The sequence below is a fragment of the Dermacentor variabilis genome, chromosome 7, assembly GCF_050947875.1.
Source record: "Dermacentor variabilis isolate Ectoservices chromosome 7, ASM5094787v1, whole genome shotgun sequence".
Taxonomy (NCBI): domain Eukaryota; kingdom Metazoa; phylum Arthropoda; class Arachnida; order Ixodida; family Ixodidae; genus Dermacentor; species Dermacentor variabilis.
The window spans coordinates 105,066,431-105,089,802 of NC_134574.1; the positions used below are offsets into that span (position 1 = coordinate 105,066,431).

Genomic DNA, 23,372 nt, shown 5'->3' on the forward strand with positions numbered 1-23,372 from the left:
CGACTGTGGAAATTTGCTTGGGGTGGGTCTATACGAGTGCTATTTAAATAATATCGTAATCAAAAGAAATGTGTGATTGACGGGAAGTTCGACATGTATACGTTCTCTCGTGCACCTGCTTTCAAGTACAGTCTTAAAAAAAAGGCTTACAACTTCGGGGCTCATCTTGTTCCACAACGATAATCGTCACCTACCTTTCCAAAATTTCCTTTCGTTAAGGCTGCGAGCCGGGTATTTCCAAGTCGTGAACGGCATGCATGTTACCAGCGCGACATAGCATTCTCGAGAGGAAATCAGCGAGCGCAGAGTTTTCGAGAAAGGAAACGCAAGTCAGACAGATGACAATTATCGTTGTCGGACAAGATGAGCCCCAAAGGGTGTGAAAACTTGTTTTAAGAGTGCAAGCATTCCTTTCATGTCGTAAATGATCGCGATATTTATTATAGCTGATTTTACAGAACTAATATACAGGTTTCATTATACGAGTGGCATCTCGATAAAGAGAACGACGGAGAAATAATTGAATGCACTGGTTGTGCCTGCCAAAACCACGATTTGATTGTGAGGCGCGCAGTAGTGGATCTTCAACCTGCCCCGATGCACGAGACACGGCCGTTCTTGCCATTCGCCCTCATTGATATGTGGCCACCGCGGCCGGGATTCGACCTTGCGACCACGTGCTTTTAACAGTGCACTACCATACCGCTAAGCTACCTCAGCGGGTAACGACCGAGAAAGAGGCCATAAATATTGTCCTCGTTTTTATTGCGCTAACGTTCACATAATTAATCATTACAACGTAACCTATACGTCGCATTTTTTCTCAACAATTTGATTAGGAGCACCAAAAATGACATAAAATTATGGTCACGCTCGAAGCCCAACATTCTCTCTGGATCGCGTATGATGTTTTGGTTATAACACGCAACTGTGAACCGTTCGCCTCAAACTGATGACAGCTCAGCAAACGTAGACGAGCATCGCATGCCGAGACGCCACTTCAGAATCAAGTAGGAGACCGCCGTCGAGAAAGCGCTAATTTACAGGGTTTCGCCCGTGACCCTTACCTGCGATGTCTCGCCCTCCAGCGACGGCTGCGTCGGCAGCCGGATCAGTATGGTGTACACCGAATCGGACGAGTAGGAGCGGGACGCCGACGTGGGCGCTGCTGCTGCGCCAGTCTTCTCGTTGCGTCGGAGGCCGTTGCGGTCTGTCATGGGGATGCTGACGCTGCCGCCGCCGCCGCCGCCGCCACCGCCACCGCCTCCTATGCTAGAGATCGCGCTGGTAGTCCCCGTTCCGGCGCGCCCGGCCGGGTTCAGCTGGACGAGCTGGTCCGCCCGGAAGGTCATCGAGGCCGACTGCACCGGTGTCTCGATGGACGCCGGCGTCTGGGTGCCGGGCGAGCCTCCATGGCTGGTGCTGTCGTCGTCCTCCTTGTCGTTGTCGATGCGACACCACGACAGGAGCACGTCGCGAAGTCGGCGCCTCTTGGGCGCCGCCGGGGGCAGGTACTTGGAAGTCTCGACGCACAGCGAAGTGGGCACGTACGTGGTTTCCACGTCCGGCGGGCAGGAGTCGCTGCGGCCGCGGCGGAAGTCCTCCGACTCGGCGGGGTCGTCGCTGGACGTCGACTTCCGGCTGCCGCCGGTCTCCTTCCGGCCCGCCTGGAGTTGCGTCAAGTCCCTCTGGCGTTTCTCGGTCTCCCGCCAGATGCGCCAGTAGAGGATGCACATGACCGTCACCGGCACGTAGAAGGCCGCAAGGGCCGTGCCGAACGTCACGTATATGTTGGTCTCCAAGAACTGGATGTAGCAGCGGTCCAGCGGAACGCTGCGTTGGCCCTCGATGTAGGGCCAGGAGTAGATCCACGGCGGCCACAGCACCAGGGATATGACCCAGGCGCTGGCGATCATGATGGCGGCCCTCTTGGTGGTTCTCCGGGCCCGATAGGTCAGCGGCCGGGTCACCGAGAAGTACCGGTCGAAACTGATTATTAGCAGGTTGAGCACCGACGCGTTGCTGGTCAGGTAGTCGAATGCGAGCCACGTGTCGCATATGAAGGGACCGAGGGGCCAGTGGTCGTACAGAGTGTACATGGTGAACAAGGGCATCGAGATGACCCCGATGGAGAAGTCGGCGATGGCCAGGCTGAGCAGGAAGTAGTTGCTAATGGTCTGTAGTTGCTTGTCCAGTTTGAACGAGATCATGACCATAAGGTTGCCGATGATGGTGACTGCGCTCAACAACGCGGCCAGGAAGGCTATCAGTATCACCTCGGGAAGCGAGTAGGGCGCCGAGTGTCCGCCGCTGTCCGAAGCCACGCTGTCGTTTGTGGCATTTCCGCTTCCGCCAGTGGTGCTTCCGCCTGCAGAGCCGTCGTCGAGCACGCCGTTCAAACCCCCGCTGCCTCCGGCCTCGGTGGCGGCGAGCAGTACAGAGGCGTTGAGTGCGGCTTCCAAAAGACCCATGCTCAATGCCACCGCCCGTTCACTTCATCCTGCCGCAGTATTCACCTGCACATAGGAAGAAAACGATTTTGTTTTGCTTAGGCAAGAATGAGCAAATAGAGTTAAGTTGTAAAAGACCTCTTACTACTGAGGACAACCTTAAAAACTTGATGTAATGATCTGACACGAAAATGCTATATGTTGATAAACCTTAAAGATAATGTTGAAACTGCAACAAAATAGTAGTAAGCGTGTCGCTATATGTAGACTAAAAGGAACAACATGACGACTAACAAAGCAGATACAGCTTGGAAAACTTTAGCTAACTAACGAGAAGTGGGTAACGAACAGGAAAGATCTCGGTAAAATTTCACCTTTTTAAACGGTGTTAACAAAGCGATAAGAACATTGGGGACATGTGGGGCTCTGTGAATATGTGAGAACCGAGGTGATACATTCTGTAACGTTTCTAACGGCTTCAGTAAAGTCAAAGGGCAATTCCTGCGACAAACAGAACCGAGCGAGACTCGCCATCTACTACAGAGCAAAGTTACCAAATGTCGTATAAACCGCAAGTGAAAGTGACGAAGCATCTCGTGAGCTTCAATGATGGTATCTTGATAATGAGAAAGCCCGCGCCTCGTACGCGAAGCGCATTGTTGGCCTCCCTCTAAGCACTCTATGGTGGGCAGCAATGTAAGGTTGCCGTCTAACGTCATATTGGGCATCTTAAAAAAAAGTTGCCCGTTCTTGTAATCGCACCGCGACCTGCCCGAAAGCCCGATGCTCTTAGCATCAGGCAACACTCCCCATGTTTGCACATATCGTGAAAACGCCAGCATAGTTCTTTGATGTCACTGGCGAGTGTGTCACGTTGCATAGAACACGAGCCTGAGCATGTGCACCGGAGAACACGTGTGTGTGTGCGGGCCAGTTTCCTTTAGGCTTCAATCGCTTGAATAAAACACGCGAACAAAAGGCAATCTGACAACTCTCTTTCGAGCGCGTGGCCTCGCGCCGTTCTACCATTCTGCCCTCGCTGCAGCCACAGCGCTTTGAGACAATGAGCTAGATTGCACCGTCTTAAGGATTGACCTATATTTCTCACTTCCGTCCTTGTATTACCTACAGCACTACGTAGACGCCGTGCTACGTTGTGGCGCCTTCAAGGCCACTCTAGGTAATGAAGGAGATTGAAATCTTTCTTCGCCGCAGTATAAATAAAGAAAAGAACGGCTGTCGTACGATTGCCGTCACCGTCGTCTACAGCTGCATCCTTCGCACTTGTCGTATGCACAAATTTGATCGCCTTACGCCAACATGTTGGTCCACCTGGTAATGCTTTGTCGAAATTCTTAACAGTGTTTCATACCGTGTTACGTGTAGAATGTGACGCATAAGATCGATCCCTACAGTGCCCTGGACCAGCACTTGTTCTCATGCGAAGCCCTCTATTGCTCATCCCGGATACTTTGCGCTAGCTGGACGGGTTCCTGTCTCGCCTCGTACCGGACCACTTGAAGGAACAAAAAAAAAGGAATTGAAGTTTCCGATGGTATAAATTAAATTCTAGAGTATTCCGTGCCAAAATCACAGTACGATTGCGACAGACAACGCAGTGGGGGACTTCGAATAAATTTTGCCTAAGTGGGATTTTCTAACTTGCTCCCAATGTACGGTACACAACTTTTTCGAATACCGTTGTCATCGTAATGTGGCAGCCGCGGCCGGGATTTGACTCGCGGCCTTGTGATTCACAGCGCAGCGCTAAAGTCGCTGAGGTACCTCGGCTGGCGCACAATGTCAGGCGAGGGACTTTGAGTGTAGATGGCGGGTTCTAGTGAAAATCGTAGGGATGCGTTGAAGAAAAAAAAATTAGGGGGTGTTACGTGCCAAAGCAACTTTCCGATTTTGTGGCACGCCGTTTTGGAGTACTCGGGAAATTTGGACCACCTGGGATTCCTTAACGTGGACTTAAATCTAAGTGCACGGGTGTTTTCGCATTTCGCCCCCATCGAAATGCGGCCGCCGTGACCGGGATTCAATCCCGCGACCTCGTGCTTAGCAGCCCAACATCATAGCCACTAAGGAACCACGGCGGGTGATGCTTTGAGGAAAGAGTACCGCGGAGTACCAGGAAATGCAGGTGCAGCCTTTCTTTTTTCAGCTACGGTTTACTGGTAGCCAAGACGCACTGAACTTGGTCTTACAACACCTTCTGCTGAACGTTAGCTCGCCCACAGGAGCCAGGCAGGGAACGTGAATGCCGAATAACTGAAAATATTTGGAGAAATCTTCGCTCTTGTAGCATTTTACAAGAATGAACACTTAGGAATAGAAGTGTTTTAGGAGGCGGGGTGTTTTTCCAAGCAGGACTTGCAGCTTTTCTTCCCTGCCTCCCGCAATCTCTTGGAAATAAAGATATATTCAATTTTCAATTTTACTTGGAACATGGTGGCTGTGTTCGGCTAAACTTGAAATCATCGATCTGCTTATGCCAATGCATGTTTCCGAAATTGTTCTTTTTTTTTTTTTAAGCGAGGGAGGTCGCGAGAAAGCTTAAGGCCGACAAGCACGCAAAACCCGGCAGCCGATAGACTGGTATACTCACGAATTATGCCAAATAAATGTTTTAATTTGCGCAATTAGCGCAATAATGCAAAGGGTGGGCGAGCTTGGCAAGTATTGTCAGAGTATATTCTGAGTAGTAAGCAGCCGTGCCATGGAGTAAAATTGTTATCGTGAAACTTTATTTTTATTACTGGTTTCTAAAAGCTTCTCCAACACAGTTTCTTACCACTTCTGATTTATACACGAGGCATATATATCTCGGAATTTAGATTAATCTCGGTGCTTTGCGTTATCCGTCCCCGAATGTTTCCGTAACAAAACGGTTCGAGTTGATTGATTATAACTTGACCCGATTTTGGTCTTTTTATAGCAACGAGATGTCTGTGATGATCACTATAAACAAAGTTCTCATGTGACGATAACGGCACCGCTTGACCACAACCATTTCAATTTGCGAGCGCAGTTCTCAACTTATGGATACCATCTTTAGACGCACCACATCGTGTTCAATGGATACTACAGCCAATTTAGCATCTAAATCGACAACCGGAAAGAGTGCCAGCCAGAATTCAACTGCACATGCTAGTCCCTGCATGACGCCAGAAAAGCTTCGCAAGTGTAAAGCAGTCACTATAAAAATTAACTCAAATGTTTTATTTGTGGAGGAAATCTCGCCACCAAAGACCCCTCTCGGCCATTAGGCAGCGAGCGTGACCACCCGTTTTCCTGTTCAATGTTTAAAAGTTTATTGCTTCAAAGTGGTTACACGTGTTGATAGATATAAAATGCAAAAGGAGGTCCCATAGTCAAAGACTGTATATGGACCTCACAGTATAATGCCCCCCCCCCCCCCTCCACCCCAGTTAACCTAAATTGAAGTTCATGTTACAAATCGGTAGCAATCGCCATGGCCTTCACATAGAAACTGCTATTGGTTATGAAACTAATTTTTCAAGGGCTAAAGATCTGACTAATGCTGTCACCATAGAAGTCTGAGCACGTACGCTTTGGAGAATAGAGACAGGGACAAATATAGCGGTGCTGCGGCTGAGTGACAAGTCTTGGTACTCTGTTAATTCAGGAGATGTGTTTCAACCTATCACGCACTGCAGTGCTTATTTGGCAAAACAAAAGCAGAGCAATATTGCATGGTGAACTTCTCTCAGTAGCAAGCACTTTCCAGGCAGGGGATAAGTAGAATCAATCGGTCACCTTTACAAACGAAATTTCTACTATTTCCTTTCTCTCCCTCTACTTTTTCTAGTTCGAGATAGCTTCGCCTGCAGTTTTCCTTTCCCCGATAATCTTAGTACCGCCGATGTAAAGCGCGTACAGACAGCGTCAAAAGCAAACGAGATACGAAGTCCGCGTGAATGTCAAACGGCAGCCCAGCTTTAGCTTGCCGCTATTAAAAACGTAGGGCACCATACTGGTCCTGTAGCAGATTTAAAATTGAGACAGTGGCAAAACCTACGCTGTGGAAATATTTTCCTTTTCCTTAGATCGCGCATCCCGGAGTCTCTTGTCCCAGCCAGCACGCAAAAGGTTCCCGTTACAGCTAGCTTAACTCCTTACACTGGCTTTGTTTGCTTAGAAGTGGAAGTACCCCAGGCACGGGCCACGAACTGTTACAAAAAAAAAAAGAAATAAAATGTCGAAAGCTCCACAACTACTATAGAAATACAATACAGTTGGATATACTGACGCCCATTCAGAAGCAAATGCGCGCCATCGTGCAGGGTATTCCGCAGAGGTACAAACATAAAGAAATTGCAAATGGTAATAAAGGCCACACATTGAGGAAGAAAACCAAGCTAGCTATTGTCTTCTTATGGGGACACGAAGCCCTCCTGTCCGCTTACAGGAAAAAATAGGGAAACAGACGAGGAAGCAGAAGCAAAATATGGGGAAAAGATATAAAGGCATATACCACAACGCATAGCGTGAGACGCAGCTGTATGTGCACTGTAGTCAAAACTCGAGCACCGCTGTTGAGAAGAGTTCTGGCATATGTTTATGAGTATCCTATCAAGTTTAGCATTAACCTTTCGAAAAGCAGAACTCATTGAACAGCAACGCAACCGTACATACAATCGAGCGAACAAAATAAGCCCACCGCTAGCAATAACTTACGCCCGCGTTAGTTTTGATCGCACCGGAAGCGGCAGCTGACGTCGCTGTTTGCATGCTAGGTAGCACTGTTTTCATATAAGCAACGAAGTTAACAAACAAGCACTAATGTGGTGCCAGCTTGCGCGCTAGTGCCGCGGAAGGGAGCAGGACTAAGCTTCTTGTTTTTTTTTTCTTTTTCTCTTGAACAAAGATATTTCGGCGCTGGCTATGGGACGCAACAAAGAAATGTACAAGAATGCGTCGTATTTACGTTTCGCTCGGTGACAAAAGTGCAGCCGGCCGATTTGCTGACCTAGGCTGTTCGAAGCCGCTGCCCCAGTCACACAGGAGTGCTATACCGGAAGGGAACGCGACGCCTGCCAGCTGGGACGGAAGAGTTGAGAGAATCCCGAGCCTCGGCGAAATGCAATCGCATGCGCTGCGCGTTACGCACAACTCAAGCCGCGATAGACGACAGTCAAGAAACGAAGAGGGCGTTGCGGCCATAAGCGGGCGAAAGGGGGGCGGGGGGAAGTGGGGGGGGGGGGGAAAGTCCTTCAGATGCGTACTAGAGCGGCAGAGGGTTTGAAATGAATGAGAACGGGAGGAAGGGGCTTTTGTTTATCGACCTACCACCCCCCCCCCCCCCCCCCCCGCACTTGACAGTCGGCGCCTTGTCGCCAAGCGGAGCGCGATTTATAGAGGGATCATTACGACAGTGTGCTGCCGTCGGCGGCTTTCCAGTTTACGTCGTCCTGGCACCGCCGTCGCATCGCAGTGTCTGCGCAGGAGGGCGTGGGTGTGCGTGGGGAAGCTTCCAGCACGGAGCTCGCTTAAGCGAGCTATCGGTGCAGCTGTATCAGCTAGTTGGTTACGCTTCTTAGTTTCACTGCAAGCTGTGTAGTTGTAAGGTAAAAAATGAACCGGCGATGCTCCGAAACGGACGTGATCGAGGCACCTCGCAACAACTGACCATTCCCGTGAGTTTCAAATCTGGGCTCAACTTTGCGTGGTGAGCGATGGGAGGGCTATAGTTGCGCGAGCGCGCGATCTTGTCGAGGCACGTGTCTGTATTAACGCGAGCTATCGCTTCGCTAGCGCGTTCCAAGAATGAGAAGAAAGCGTGCCAGGCGCACAGCTCGTTCCATCAAACCACTTGCGAAACTTCCCAATTAATCCCAAGCTCCGCAATGGGGACACAGTGATTGGCGAACAACATGGGTGTTTGCTGACTGTTCGGTTACGCGCGAACAAAAAAGAATTAAATATAAAATGCCACTGTAGAACATGTATAGAAGCACCACAAATGCATAACATCGTGATAAGCATTCTAAACAAGGCCGCATAAACAAACAGCACCCTATGATCATTTATTTTGTCATATTATCCAGTCTAATAATTTTTTCGCGGGGAATTCGTGACGAGGGGTTTAATCTAATTGGTCAGTGCCAGCCCGTCACCCAATTCACCGTCCTCAGGTAGGTACGAGAACATGCTCGGAATTGTAAGCGCAGTTCACGGTTAAAGAACATTGCAAAAAACGGAAAGATGCCTCAACGATCGGCTGGAAGCAACCTCGGTATGTGTCTCATAAGGTCACACACACGCCTAATATCTAACGTACCGTGGCAGTCAGCTGTACACGATACGCGTAAGAAGCGAGATTTGAAAAGACAGAAAACAAAAGAAAAGAAAGACGTAAGAATTACCTTCTCGTGTGCTTTAGCTTCTATTACATTGTATGGTTCTGCTTAGGCGTATGGCATTTTTCTTTGTGTATTCCTTTCTGTTATTTCTGTGGAGGCTCCGCACAATGCTGTCAAGTTCAGATGGGTGTCTTGAACGCGGAGCAGTCGGTTTGCTTTAAGAAAAACACCAAGTTAACCCAGCAAGTTTCTTTTCAAAGACTGTCAAAGCCTCGCTGTACAATGGAAGTATAGCTTTGCAGAATGACTGTATAGGTTATTGATGTAGCATAGTTTTATTGTTCACCAATCACCGCGTTGGGCACCTTGTCAAAGAAAATTTTTGAATATTTTTGAATGTTGTTGAAAAGACACTTCTGGAAATTGAAGATAGCTGGAATATACGTGTCTTCGTGAACGTCACTTTGATTTGCACTTTCCGCTCGTTAAATTACGATTTTCATCCGCACCCTTGAAAAGTTACCGCGCTGGCAAGTTCGCAGTTGCTGCTAGTTGGTGGCCTTACGCCTCGAAAATATGAACTTGCCTTTTTGTCCTTTCAGGGATAGAATGCATTTCATCGAGTCCACTTCACGAAGATGTACCGAGGGTAGTCACCATCATTTTCCCGATGCTGTCACCTGGAAGTAAAAAACAGGAAGGGTTTGGTTACGGAACTCCGAAAGATATTTTTTACATCCTGCTTGCTTACAAGGAGCGATAAGAGACACAGCATGTAATGTTGTCGGGGGCTTTTCAAATCTGCGAAGAAAAATAGCAATTTCTATTCGATTAAAATTTTTCGGGGGGTGCGCAAAACACGACACGCTTACGAAGGACACAATTGTGCACAGAAAGTGTTTTACTTTTTCCGTCTTGTGAATGTTTCTTTCGCATAAAATTGAAAAAAAACTTGTGTTCATTCAACAGCACGATATTATTTCTGGAAAAGTTTTTTGAACTGTCATTCCTCTCCCGCATACCTCCAGTATAGGGGGAAATGTCTTAGGCAAGAAATTCACGCTATTCTAGACAAATACATAAAAAGGAGGGGAATACGTTTTAAAGTGTGCATATCTCTGTGCATATTTCTGCAATAAACCTGCCGAAACGTCTCGATACAGACCGTTGAGGAGAGGCCAGTAGCGCACATGGTTATCACATTTACGTCATTAAGAGCTGAACAGACAAGCAATACCTAAACACACCAGAGATCTCTTTATGTTCCCTGAAACTACCTTCCTCAGCAGGGAAAGATCCTTGAAATAACAATATTCTTTATCCAGGAAGTCAGGGAAACCCTGAAGCACCGCCACCTTCGTTTCACAAACGCAAATTACCGAGCAATAATTTAGTAATGTTTGCCGAAACGTTCGATTATGCTAAGTTTACGAACGTATAAGGGGCAAAAAAATGGGAGGGGTGTGGCTTTGATACCAAACTAGAAATGCGAAAAGCAGTTAACGAAGCGGGTGAGAGCACGAAGTGGAAGCACCACGTGTTAGCTTCTCGGGAAGTCAGAAGGCTCCTATTTATTTGCATTTTTCTACACGCAAAATCAAACAAATAACGCTAGAAGTTGTCCCCGAGTCTTTCCTTGAAACGCTACGCAGCTCTTTCGCTATGCACAAACAAATATCTCGTTTGCAGACATGGCTGATCGTATACGAGTCCGAAAAAAAAGGAAGAGCCAATATATCTAATCTGGATATAAGAGATTCGCCAGCAAGGGACAAGGAATGCATCAATCAGGGCGAACAGGCGGTGCAACGGGAAACGACAGCGGCCATCCGGCGACTTGAATAATGAACGTTGGCTGGAACCGCTTCACTATGGCACCTAACGGCCGTCGCTAGCCAAGCCGCAGCCGACAGAAGGCGGTAGCAGCTCGGCGAGCTCTGCGTCGCAGGGAATACTGAACCAAATGTTGTTCTGTTCAAAAAAAAAAGAAAGAAAGAACCACACACATGATATACGCACAGCGTACCGCCAATAAGGTTACCCAAGCATTAGAAATGCACGCAAATACTGATTTTCATTATTCTTTTTTTTACGTCTCAAGATTAACATTTTTTTTTTTAGCACAGGAGCTTACACGCCACGAACGAAGAGCTTTTGGAGCCCAGCGGGGTTCTTTAAGGGTGCGAAAAGAGGTGGTTGTTCTCAAGCTTGTTTTGTGTTTTATGATAATTTTATGCTGCAGATAACTACCGAAATATCTAGCGTACAGCCACATTCTTGAACGCTGTTTTATTGTTCCGAGGTGAGCGGGATAACCGTTTGCATGGCAAAGCTTCAAAACGGTAGTGGAAAAGATCAGATTCAATAACTTGCACGAGTACGCGTAGTCGTTTCCCGAGTAAGCCTCAAAACGGTAGCGGAAAAGATCAGATTCAATAACTTGCACGAGTACGCGTAGTCGTTTCCCGTGTAATAAGCAGAAAGCGCCAGCTGTCCAATATCAACTCCACTGCGGAGAACTAAATGGTCACAACACTATTGTGCTCGAACCCCTCCTACCACGTCCATATTGAAACAACGAGGAATAATTGATTGTTGGTGACGGTTTAAAGGGGAAATTTGCGAGTTCTCATAGGTCGTTTCTTTTTCGCGAAATTGGTCACGCTTTCGTATTTGCAACATCACGCCGGATTTGATTCACAGAGAAGTATATATACCACCCGCCAACATAACTGTGCCTATGACGTTTATAAGTGTTGCCGTGAAATGCAAAAAAAAAAAAGGAAACGATATTCGCTCGTTGGCATGGACTTGAAGGTAGTGCCAACGAGTAAACTTGAGGTGGCAAAGAGGAAATAAGAAAGGGGGAGGAAAAGGGAAAAGGGGGACGTCCTCTCTGCTTTTTCCTGAGCGATCGATGTTTTGCGACACGTATGTACAAAAAACGCACAGCCGCCTAATTGAATACTGGGCTCTGATGAAACGTTGCAACCAAAGCAAAGAACGATAATGTGGACTTAAAGAAGACAAAAAAATATGAAACGCGCCGACTGACACTTTCGCAGGAAACCGATAGGGAAACGATTGTTCTTGCGCATGATACTGCCAAACGATTTGTTTATAAAAAAGCGTCGGCATAATAACGCAGAAACGAGTTCTTTGAAATGCTCCTCGAAACATGCAATAAAGCCCCTTGTTATCGGTTCATATGAAAGAGGAGACCCATTTTGAAACAGACGCTTCAATGCCTGCTACATTGGGGCTTAACCAGACAAACTAAAGCGTTGCGGCGTTGCTTGCCCGATCTCCGCAAAGTGAGAATTCTGATCTACTACGCCGCAACTTGAAATCATACCTAAAAATAGAAACGGCCGTCGCAATTTCTGACATTTTTCTTATCGCTAAAAATGAAAACGGCCGTCGCAATTTGTGAAACTTTTTTTTCATCGCAAGTGTATGTAAAGATGAAAGGGGTAAGTGCCAACGAATTTGGACAATGCCAAATGAGAAACACAGCATTCGTGAACATTTATGCATAATGCGCATGCATTACGTGCGCGCATACGTACGTGCCTAGATAAGCATCTTAAACTTCTGTACGTGCACACTCCTTCAAATTTGTGAAGCATTGTGTTCTCTTTTACAAACTCTCCTGCTACTTCGTTCGGCCCAACATCCTGCTTTGGCAAAATGTGGGCATTCGCTTGAGGTCTGCTTCAAGAAGTGGCAGCGTCTTCACTGTCTTCTTTTGTACTTATCGTTTATCTTTAGTAAACCTTCTCTGTTGAAACCTTGCACTATAGGTAAGTGCTCCACTCGTAACACAACTTCGCACTAAATTGTAAACGCCATTCAGGCGTCCCAAGGACGTCTATATTTGCGTTTTAGAAAGCACGCCGGTAATAAACGAACCACTCACAAAGAAATATCACACGCAAATAGGACATAAATAGGAGCCATTCGACGGAGGGGGCCGTTTACGGTTCGACGACGGGTTTTCCAGGACAGTAGGGGAAAGATGCATGAAACTACGGCTGCGCGGACTGGTTCAAGCAGTTAAATGCGGGTGGTAAATTGCCGGTGCAATGGTATATGTACTGCGCAATAATTTAATTGAATCGGCATTTCTATGGTGAATACCACAGCTTGGCGTGTAAGCATACGGTAGTTTAAGATTATTGTGGGGAAAAGTTCTAATTATAGAGCCCTGTGACATGTGTCGCCACCTCGTTTCAAAAAAAGGGTGCTCGTTACTTTTTCTGGTTTTTTTTATTTTTATCACTTCTATCGTCATCATCCTGACCATCATCATTACCATCGTAATTATACGAAGGAGCGGGCCGCTCACGTTTCTATGTGAAATAATATTTGTGCCTTTGCGCAACACCGTGTTCACAGTCACCTTCCTTCTAATTTAATTGTTCTTAAAAAGACGAGGTAGGTGTGGGGGGTCGGGGGATGGAGAGTACCATAAAAGCCCAGGAATTCATAATTCTTTTCTTCTCCTTTAGCGTACGTACATTGGCCATCACTTCTCGTCATCAGGCTTGATTTGCGCACGCCGTTGTCCAACAACAGACGACACTAAATAGCAATGCGAATACGTTGAAACTGCATTCATGTGAATTGGCCATGGCGCGCTTAATGCGGAGGAGAGGCGAAATGACCGCCTTTTACTGCGAAGCTGCATATCGCTAGGGTTTCATGTGTTTTTCGTGCCCGTGCGATAACAATAAAAAATGGTTAGCATAGGCCGATACCGGAGATAGTCCAATACCGGGCCGACCCGGGCGGAGGTCAATCAGGCTTCAATCACTCCCCGCCGCTAATAATAACAATATTAATAAAACTAAGTAGTAATACATTAAATAAGTAAATAGGCATTGTTTCACGTCGTTGGGTATACTGGAGTCGTTTGTGAACGCCACACAGACTCACGAGCAGGGGGCTTGTCACAAACGCAAAGGACAAAATGTATGCACCACAACCATGGACCCTTGACTCGCAAGAGGACGCTGCCACCGACTGCCGGGATGTCTGTACCGTACAAAGGAAAGACATGATTGTGATACCCACTGTGTCTATATCTCCAGGTACACAGAAGTGTGATATCGAGAAGTTCATGAACACGCACATTGCATGGGTTAGCCGTAATGACACTATACCTTGAATGTGAACGTGAATTGAATGTGAGTATTTCAAAACCAGACAAGAAATGGTCGATTCAATTCGTGCTAGTAAAGTTTGGTTTCAATTACCGCGCCAGTTCAAGTAACTCAACTACTCAACAATGGTCGAGTATAGATTTAACTTTGGCCAAGGATCTTTCTAAGGTCGTAACCGTGCCAATCAGTGTGTATCACCGTAATCACAAAGCTATCGTCACTACCATTACCAGATGATGAAAATGAATAGATGTACCCTTGTCTAACCCCGTGTGATGTGGCACAGCTCCTCCGGTCATCCACCTTCACAGAGTGGAATGACTACTCAGTTTCTTATATACTTTAGAATCAGGTATATTAAGCTGTTCGTCATGTCTCCTAATCGTGCATGCGCGTCATTGCACGTTTGCTGTCAGCGTGCGATGCACACAGTCACACTGACTACCCATAGCTGCTGCAGACAGGTAACTTGACAAAACTACTCGTTCCGTAATTACGCCGCCGTCACTCCAGCGATGGAGTTTCATTATACAGGGCTGTGTGAACATTCGAAACTTTCCAAACACAAATCTAAAAGTGTTCCAATCGATTCGGTCGTTGAATCGCATAGTCGCTATTCCCAAACACGAGTACGTTCTTTTTCGAATAGTTATCGAATATTTCAAAGCAGCAACTGCGTGCAATGAACATAATATTGGAACAAAAATACGATTAATTTCAGCCACGCTGGAATATTATAGGCACAGGACATGAGAACTTAGGTTGAGGCGCAAGGCTACGTCGCTCAGGGTGCCAGACCTCACCGAATGTGCAGTGTACGTTTGTACTCACCAAAAAGCCCTGTGCATGCGACCGAAATGCTTATTTGTTTCGAATCCTGCATTGGCACTTTCAATATACAAAGCTTCACAACCTGAAGCCTAGTGACAGAAACGTGCTAACGTTATCAATAGTACAGGCTGTGAACCATTGTTCTATGTAATTATAACTATATAACTATATAACTATAACTGGAACGCCTTTTGTGTGTGTGTCTCCATGTGTGCGTGTTTCTTTTATAGCGTTTTCCTCTCTGTCGTCTTTCTAACCCCTATCCCCAGTGTAGGGTAGCAAACCGGAGACTCATATCTGGTTAACCTCCCTGCCTTTCCTCTCCATTCTCTCTCTCTCTGTATATTAATTGTGAAAACTATGGCTCATTATTTATTTAGTTTTATATTCTATTCGAATACCCTAACTACCCTGCAGTCAAATACATTGGGGGGGGGGGGGTGAAGCAAATAACAATAATTCAAAAAGTATTTGACATTCAATTCGATTCGATTCGTGTCTGGCTCCATTCAATTATCATTTATTTCGATCTAAAAACAAATTTCTGTTAGCACACCCCTAGTTTCAGACTATAACTGCATGAGAAAAATCTCGTTCAACCGCCCTGGGAGTCGTGAGTAGCGGAAGGATATTGTTCGGCAATCTGACACAAATCCTACAAGGGAGCTCAACACAGAATCTTTTGATTTTACTATGTATGTAGTTCACTTGTACTACGTGCTATGCTGGCAACTTTAAAAGCTCGCTGTTCGTTATGGCAGATTTCGATTCTCGCCGACGCGAGACGAAGATCTCATCAAATGTTTTTTTTTTTTTCTCGGGATTGCCGGAAATGCCAGGAAGGCCACGACGCGGCTGCAACATTTGCAATCACGCGAGCGGCAGCCTGCGGTATTTTCGCACAGGCAAAACGTTCTACATAAATTCTAGTGCGTCCGCATTAATAGGCATAGACGGGAAAAGCGCTTGCATCCGCGCAACAGCCCTGCTTCAGTTTTCTTCACTGCGACAGCCATATGCAAAGAATGTAGTGGTATAAGCACCAGGAAATTTCGTAATCTGATCGAATACGAACATTCTACAAAAGCTACCAGCGAATCTCCAATCGAACATCAAATATTTTTCTCATCTCTAAGGCAACGTAAATTACCATATTTGCGCGGAGTAGGTTTGCTAACAAAGAATAGAATCAGGTGTGTACTATACAACTACGTATGCCTGTAATACCGTTACATGACTGGACTACCTCAGGAGTTTTTAAATAATAATCTGCTTTCGATAATACGAAGCGCCGTGGTAAGGACGACAAAGAAATAAGGGAATCGCGTGTTACAAGATGTGCATGATGTTTTCAGGTTAAGACTCAACATGCAAGCATGCTCAGGCTGATCAAATAACAATTCGAAACAAGTTTGTTAATAGGCTGGTTAAAAGCGAGTCATTGTTATTAACTTACGGGAAACTATAGGGAAGAAGTTATTTGCCTCCTACGCTCACTCGGGAACTGGTTCCCTTGTGCGACCCGTAAAGAAGCTATTCTGTAGCACAACATTTCATAACAGCTCATCGCATCCGTCAATCTGTCACCTCTGACACTCCGATGAGTGTGTTTATTGCCTTACATATTTGCGCTAAATAAATATTCGAGAACTGCGAATAATGAATTATTGAACCGAACACGAATCGAATGCCAGCGACTACTCCGTCCGCATTCGACGGCTTTGAATATTCGCAGACCCCGAACAGGAAGAAAGACGGACGTATTCAACATCTATCGGTCGTTGCCCAGTGAGGCAAGACGTAAAACAACACATAAGCCTAGAGCACGTAAACGACATCTAATTTAAGAAGCAGCGATTCCGGAGTAAAGAGCCATGGATGTGAGAGATTTGGTCCGAGTTGGGAAATGTGGCTAGCACCTCAAGGTGATGCTGTTGGTATTGCGCTCGACTTCGTTCTGTCACCCATTGCTGTTCGATCGCCGCAGCATTCGTAAGTTATCATATTAATTGATTAATCAATTATTTATTTATTTGAAAGACCTGCTGCATTGTATTCACCTTCTGTAATATTACAAGGGGACAATGTAGTACGCATAAACAAAAAAAAAATGTCAGGCACCTACAGATCAATGAATTTGGACGAAAGAAAACAGAAGCAGAGCAACAAGCTGTATGCGCTGAAACAGGTGGAGCTTAATGTATGTCCGAATTTCCCCAAGGATTCCCAACCAAATCGTACTTGCACTTCATCTGTTATTAGTCGTCACAGTACCCTTTCAAATGTGGCATATGCGCAGCAAAATTGTGACGAGCGCAATATCTAACAGCCGTTTAGGTCCCAATGTTTGATCAACGAAACGGTACCCAAAATGCCAGCTCCTAATGCTCCTGTCCAACAGCCTGAAGCAGAGCCCATTGTGAACACTGTGTCGATTTCCTGCTTTTAGAGAGACTCCCAGAAAAGCGAATGCCTGCTACCGAATCAATTGTTTCAGTATGACGTACACACGGGCAAGAGGAGATCCACTCCCGTCCATCAAGCGTCCAAGGTAAACGCTCACAACTTCGTCCATCAGGGCCTGGTTAGCGTGCCGGAACGACTGGCTTAGACGCCAGATAAAAATTAAAAATATATATATATAAGAAAAGGAAAAGAAAGAAAGAAAAGGCGCACGCAAGCATTAGAAAAGAAAGAAGAGAGTAGGGTAGCCAGCTCAATTATCTGGAGCCTGTCGTTTTTCCTACTTACACTCCTCGCCCGCAATCCCCTTCCCGTGTTGCCTTCCCTTCTATAAAGGTTTTCCCCAATACGTCCACGTAGCCGCCACCATTTCCTGTAGCTTTCTCGTTGTTTTCGTTGCCTTTACCAGTGGCCATATAGCTTTCTCGTAGCTCCGGTTCGTGTCTCATCCTTTTTTTTTCCTCCATTCCCTCAATCTTCGCGTCTCATTGGCTCATCGCCTTGCGATCCGAGACCGATAGGTAAGCCTCCCTTTCTTCAACCTTCATCTGCGCTTCCTGCCTGACGTGACGGATTCCCGCACACCCTTACATACGTCCGCTAAACCTATTGACGCTAGCCAGTGTTCGTACCATTGTATCGTGATGTCTTTTTTTCCTTAAATACTATACAAGCTCGCGTTATCATTTTTTTTAACGTTATGGGCACAATTCGTTGTATCGCCAGCGAACATTACGAAGAAGATAGCCCTCTCTCCACAGCGCTCTAACGTTGCAGTCGAACACTTGTGGCCTTTCTATCTTTTTTTTATTTTGTTCCTTGACCGTACACAGGCCGCGTAGTCCGTCCATCATTCTTTCCTTCCAGTTTATCTTTGTGGCGCCATGGTTGGGTCGGTATCTGGCGCGCTCCCAAAAAAGAAGGACCTGCGCCTGCAATAACGGCCTCCGCTTCTTAACCCATCGCTCCGACGTCGCGCCGCCGATCGCTTCGGCGATGCGCAGAGAAGAAAAATAAGGGCGGGCGGGCGAAACGGATCGAAGCCCTGAAGGATCGGCGATTCGAGGTATGGGGATAAGGCACGGTCATCCCTTATCTGCACTTCCTGGTCCTCTCCAGCGTTCTGAAGCAGGATTTCTTCTTCTTCTTCCGGTGTTATTCTTTGTGATTCTTATATTTGCCATTTCCGAGACTACCAGTAGCGGTAGGTTAAGATGCGGGTGTGTTCTTTTATCTGTTTCCTTGTTTCCGTTTTTGCAGCAAGTGGCAGCGGCGTAGCTGCATGGCTCGTATCGTACGGAGACAGAAAGCCCTGTAGAAGTTTCTTGTGGCTATAGCCTGGGTTGGATTAGGTTTAGGCCCTGTGGGGCAACGTACCATTTTAGATTTAAAAGATGAGGCGCTTGCGTATAAGTGACACAAACAACTCCTCTAGCTGCCGGGATGAATATCTTTTTACGTCAACTCTGATTGAGGACATTGCCCGGGCTTTCTAGTTATTAAATTTGAAAGAATATTATTTTACTTATCAGCGAATAGTGGTATAGCAGGAGAGCTACTACATCCAAGCTTTTCAGTCAAACACATTTAACCCCTTATCTAAGGCCGTCTGCGCTCACCATGCTCACTGGAGAGGTTGCGTAGCAAACGCTCATCGACAAAAAATGCCACCAATAGAAAAAAAAAACGACGTCGGCGTTTGGGTTAGCGGAGAGGCGTGGGGTCCAGAGCCGCAGGCGTGCAAACTGAGACATAACAACGGAGATGTGCAGCAATACGGTCATTTATATTTGCCTTCAAGTTTTCATCACTTACACGGCCCGGCACCGGCGATTCCCCCTCACCGTATACCTCACCTACGTAAGTATCTTCTTTCCCGGATTGCGCAGGCTCACTACAGAAGTAGTCAACTCTTGGTCACTTTGCAGGCACTTGAATAATGCCTGAGCCTGTCGCATATTCATCCTCGAACCCGCCTGTGCAGTTTGCTGGTTAAAATCGTGGAATAGTTATTGTAAGCCGAAGTCTCCAGCGTAGCTCCCCGCAACAACGTCATCTGCGAACCGCCGGGTTCAATTATAATTCCTTGTTCATCCGCACACATAATATTCCAAGTATTGCGTTTTACACAGCTTTTCCAAGCCTACAGCATCCGTTCGATGACTACTACACTCCGCGTTTAAGCGTTACCTCAATTCGTTTTCATATACGCAGATTCACTGAAAGTTCCTTTGGCGCACAGCTCAAGCATGTAGGCCGAAGGATGGCCGTGGCAAAGGTTGGGTTGGTCATTATATTAGCCTGCACCGTAAATGAATTTAACCATCTCTGCACTATAGCACATGTAGTGACGAAGAATGGAAGTGTGTCTCGTTATCTGTACTCCCCAACTTGACCACTGTATGCCTGCTTTTTCCGGCCAAACAATATACCCATCCGTCATAACGCTTTCAGAAACGACAACGCAGTATTACATTTTCTATTTCTTCGCGCAACCTGCCGAGGTCGTCATTTTCCAAACAACCCCGAAGAAGGATGTCAAACCCCTCTGATGCTGTGTAGAGACTGCTTTTACCGCGTCCTAAGCTACGACCTGAAAAAAAAAAAGAAAATCCTATAAGGCACGAATTGGACGACGGCCTATGGGACCCGCTTCCTTGACAAGGAATAACGGTTATTACGGCTGATAGATACCACATAGATTGACGCCGCTACGACGGCCGCGAGACTCAATCGTTTCCCTCTGTGTACCGCAGTGTGGCGCCAGTGAGTAACCACCCTGCGGCCTCTCATCGGTCGAGGTCGATTTCTCTATACGCTAGGACGCGGCAGCCGATATCGACCTTCGGTCGAGTTGAAATCGATTCGCTTTCACGGGCTCCAGACCAGTTTCAATTCGGACCGCTCATCATCGCTCCGTAGCTGCGCGCCTTCGTAGCCACATCAAGAGTGCTTCACTGTGTTATCACTATGAAAAGAGACGAAGGTAACGACGTGTTACGGGTCCCAAGTACTTTTTTTCCCTCTAAATTGGAATCTGAACAGGGCGGGGAGCAAGGGCATATACGGGGCTTGTTTATTACCTTATCGGCAGTTGGTAGGCGGGAAGTTTAACGGAACCAGAAATTCGTGACGACGAAAAAAAAAAGTGGCAAGGTTTAAAACGGAGCAAACCTAATAAAGAATGAATACTGGGTGCGTTATCTGAGTGCCATTGCAAAAGAACAGAAAATACTATCGGGAACGGATAGAGGCATCGACAGAGAGCTGCGGAGAATCAAAAAACAAGGAATCGAGAGGAGTAGATAGAGGGACTCAAACTGCCTTCGATTTCATTTTTTGCCTGGAAGCCGACGGATGAAACTGAAAAAAAAAATAAACATGGTGGCACACGAGAGGCGTCGTTTCGCAGGAAAAAGAACTGTTCATTGCTATTTCTTTTTCAGATGACTCATCAAAAGCAATCGAGTGCGATAGCAATTTTATTGTATCAACCTAAGGGCTCCACGTGCTAAAATACACGAAAGGCAGTCATATAGTCACAGACTGTATTTGGACATCTTCGCACGAATATATCAACAAATATAAATTAGATTGCAGAAAGAGAATTCGAGCGCTAAAAAACGAACGAGTCGAAATCATGACGATGAGGAAGAGAGCTACAGTAATAAAGCGAAAAAAAAGGAAATCAATTATTATGGAGGCAGCAGCAAACACCGATCCATATCGTAAGCTTCCGTGGCTGCAATAATATATGCATTTAATGAAGCCAGATAGCGCATATCACCTTCAAGTGGAATTGTCGAATAAAATGTGCATAAAGCAATCCAAAGAGCTTGCCCCTCCCATTTCATTTCTGTCGCGTTGTCCACATTGCTATACTGTTTCTGTTTTTGCGGTGTCAATTCAAAGCAAGAAAAGCCTCTGCGCTTCGAAAAGTGTGAAGCAAAACGAGCGGTGTTTATGTATTTCTCATGCGAAGCACGCAAGTAACATTCGTGTTGTCCTGAGCGTCATTCCTTTACTTTTATATATATATACGCATTTCTATACAAACGGTCACTTCTGTTTATGCTAGCCTGCTGCAGAAACTTATCTCGAATGCTTTGTTCAACCAGTTTCAATCGCTTCGCATGAGTAATCACCCGTCTCACCATCTCTAAGCACTTTAAAAAACTGCATTACAAAAAAAATGACTCGCCGTTCTCGCGCTGCGACAGTAGATGTACAGCGAAGATGTTGAAAACAACCCCTAAAACTGCTGAAGGGGTTTTGCAATCGTTCACTGATTTAGAGTAATGGTAGTAATGGCAATTTAGAATAATCGTAGTAATGGGTGTAACGGTATATTTGGCAGCACGCCGCTGCTGTTCGCATTGCGGTTTGTTTTTTTTTTTCCCTTTGCCGCTCCTCGTATTCACGCTGCTCCTCCGGAGTCCTAACTATGCGTAGCCTAACCACAGCGTAGCCTAACCACAACAATGAATCAGTTACTAGGCTGGTTGCTGTTTTTTTTATATACTAAAGGCCATAGATGTCGCTCTCCACGTTGTGCAAGCTGCCTCGGCGACGGCAGCTTGCGCAACATTAGTCTTTACAGGGAAGCGTATGTAGGGAGCACTGAGTGCCTCGCGTTATTATCAGGAGTGCCTTATCGTCAATTGTATGGTTCTGATGCTTCTTGTCAACAACTTCTCGTCAAACAACTCTCAAACAAAGAAAGACGTGCAGCCTGGTCACATAAACGAAGCAAGCGAGATTGGTTGTACAGCCCGATGGCAGCGTGACTCAACTTGACACGTGACACGTATAAGTCGCGTGACAGTGCGACTTATACCCCCTAGCCAATCTGATCGCTTGGAAACTGGGCGTCGCTCGTCGTATGGTCACCGGGGCCGCCTGACTCCGGCATGGTTTGTCAAAGCAAAAGACTTCGGCGTTCCATGACCTGTGTTAAAAGTGGTCGATCACGTGATCGTGTATACGTATCAAGCACTTTTTGAGTCCGAGAAAGAAAAAACTACGCACAGAACTCAAAACGGACAATGTTACCGTACGTAGGCCCATGTTACACGCATGGTAACGCGGGACTATCTGTACTACCCAGCCAACTTCGTTGTCCGCCTCCAGGTTGCGCCACCATGAGTTCCAATCTCCTGCGCGTCAGCCCCGCAGCGATAAGATATTTCAAGAGTTACATTGGTATATTCAGTTTAGAAAAAAAAGATTAGGTACGATGCGTAGAAAGAATAACAATAATAAATGGAGGCCTTCGTGCACTGGTAATACATATGCGCACACTATACTAAACATGGACAGTACAAGTACGAGTATTAAAAACTCTGGAGGAGAGCAGGAATTTACTAAATTGCAACAACTACGCCAGATATTGCACGACCTACAGATTATTGCCATCATGCGACCAATGCAGTTGTCCTTCAGTGAAACCAATATATATATATATATATATATATATATTTTAAATAACGCATAGGCATTTCCAGAAATCAAATTTCAGAAACCTGTGGCGTTATGCATGGCCGAGTACACAGTCCCTTTAGAGGTACTATTTAGTACAATCACTCAAACATCGCTAATACCGCCGTTTATGTTCCTAATAGCGGATTTCCAGACCGACCACCCGGCACCCAAGGTAATACGGGACCGAGCTGGGAGCCGCTGTCTAAAGGGGCTTCACCACTATCGACGTGGCGGTGCCCCTGTACGGCGGCGAGCAGAAGCTGCAGACGCGCTAACGAGAATATCTTGGGGCGACATAGCGCGGCCGAGAAGAGCACCTTAGTCTTTCCCCTCCACTACAGGCTAAGCAAGTCGCTAACGACGGGCTCAAGAGCAGCTGCTCGCACCCTCTCCCACGCCGCCTCCTTTCACTCGGCGCCACGAACGCTCGCACCTACTGTTCTCCACGGCGAAACTCACGCATGCGATCAACCCTTTCTCGCAGAGGGCCCTCCGAGCGCCCTCCATCTCCCAAACCACTTCGCCGCTTGTATGTAATCATCAACGCCCGCTGACGAGACGTATACCTTCGCGCAGATGTCGCTCTTGAGGAAGGTGTGTGTATGTGTGTTGGGCAGGGGTGGGGGGAAATGGGGGAGGGAAGGAAAAAGGAT

At 46.5% G+C, this 23,372-nt stretch overlaps 1 protein-coding gene across 2 annotated transcripts in view; it reads right to left on the reverse strand.

Annotated features, from left to right (window-relative positions):
- LOC142587736 (muscarinic acetylcholine receptor DM1-like) overlaps positions 1-23,372 on the reverse strand; it is a 198,526-nt gene that overhangs the window by 16,194 nt on the left and 158,960 nt on the right. For both annotated transcript variants that reach the window (XM_075698943.1, XM_075698942.1), the window contains 2 exons: positions 9,366-9,459; positions 1,068-2,516 (listed from right to left, as the gene is read on the reverse strand). In XM_075698943.1, coding sequence (XP_075555058.1) covers positions 1,068-2,471 — 1,404 coding nt within the window. In that variant the 5' untranslated portion in view covers positions 2,472-2,516; positions 9,366-9,459. The remainder of the gene's footprint in view (positions 1-1,067; positions 2,517-9,365; positions 9,460-23,372) is intronic.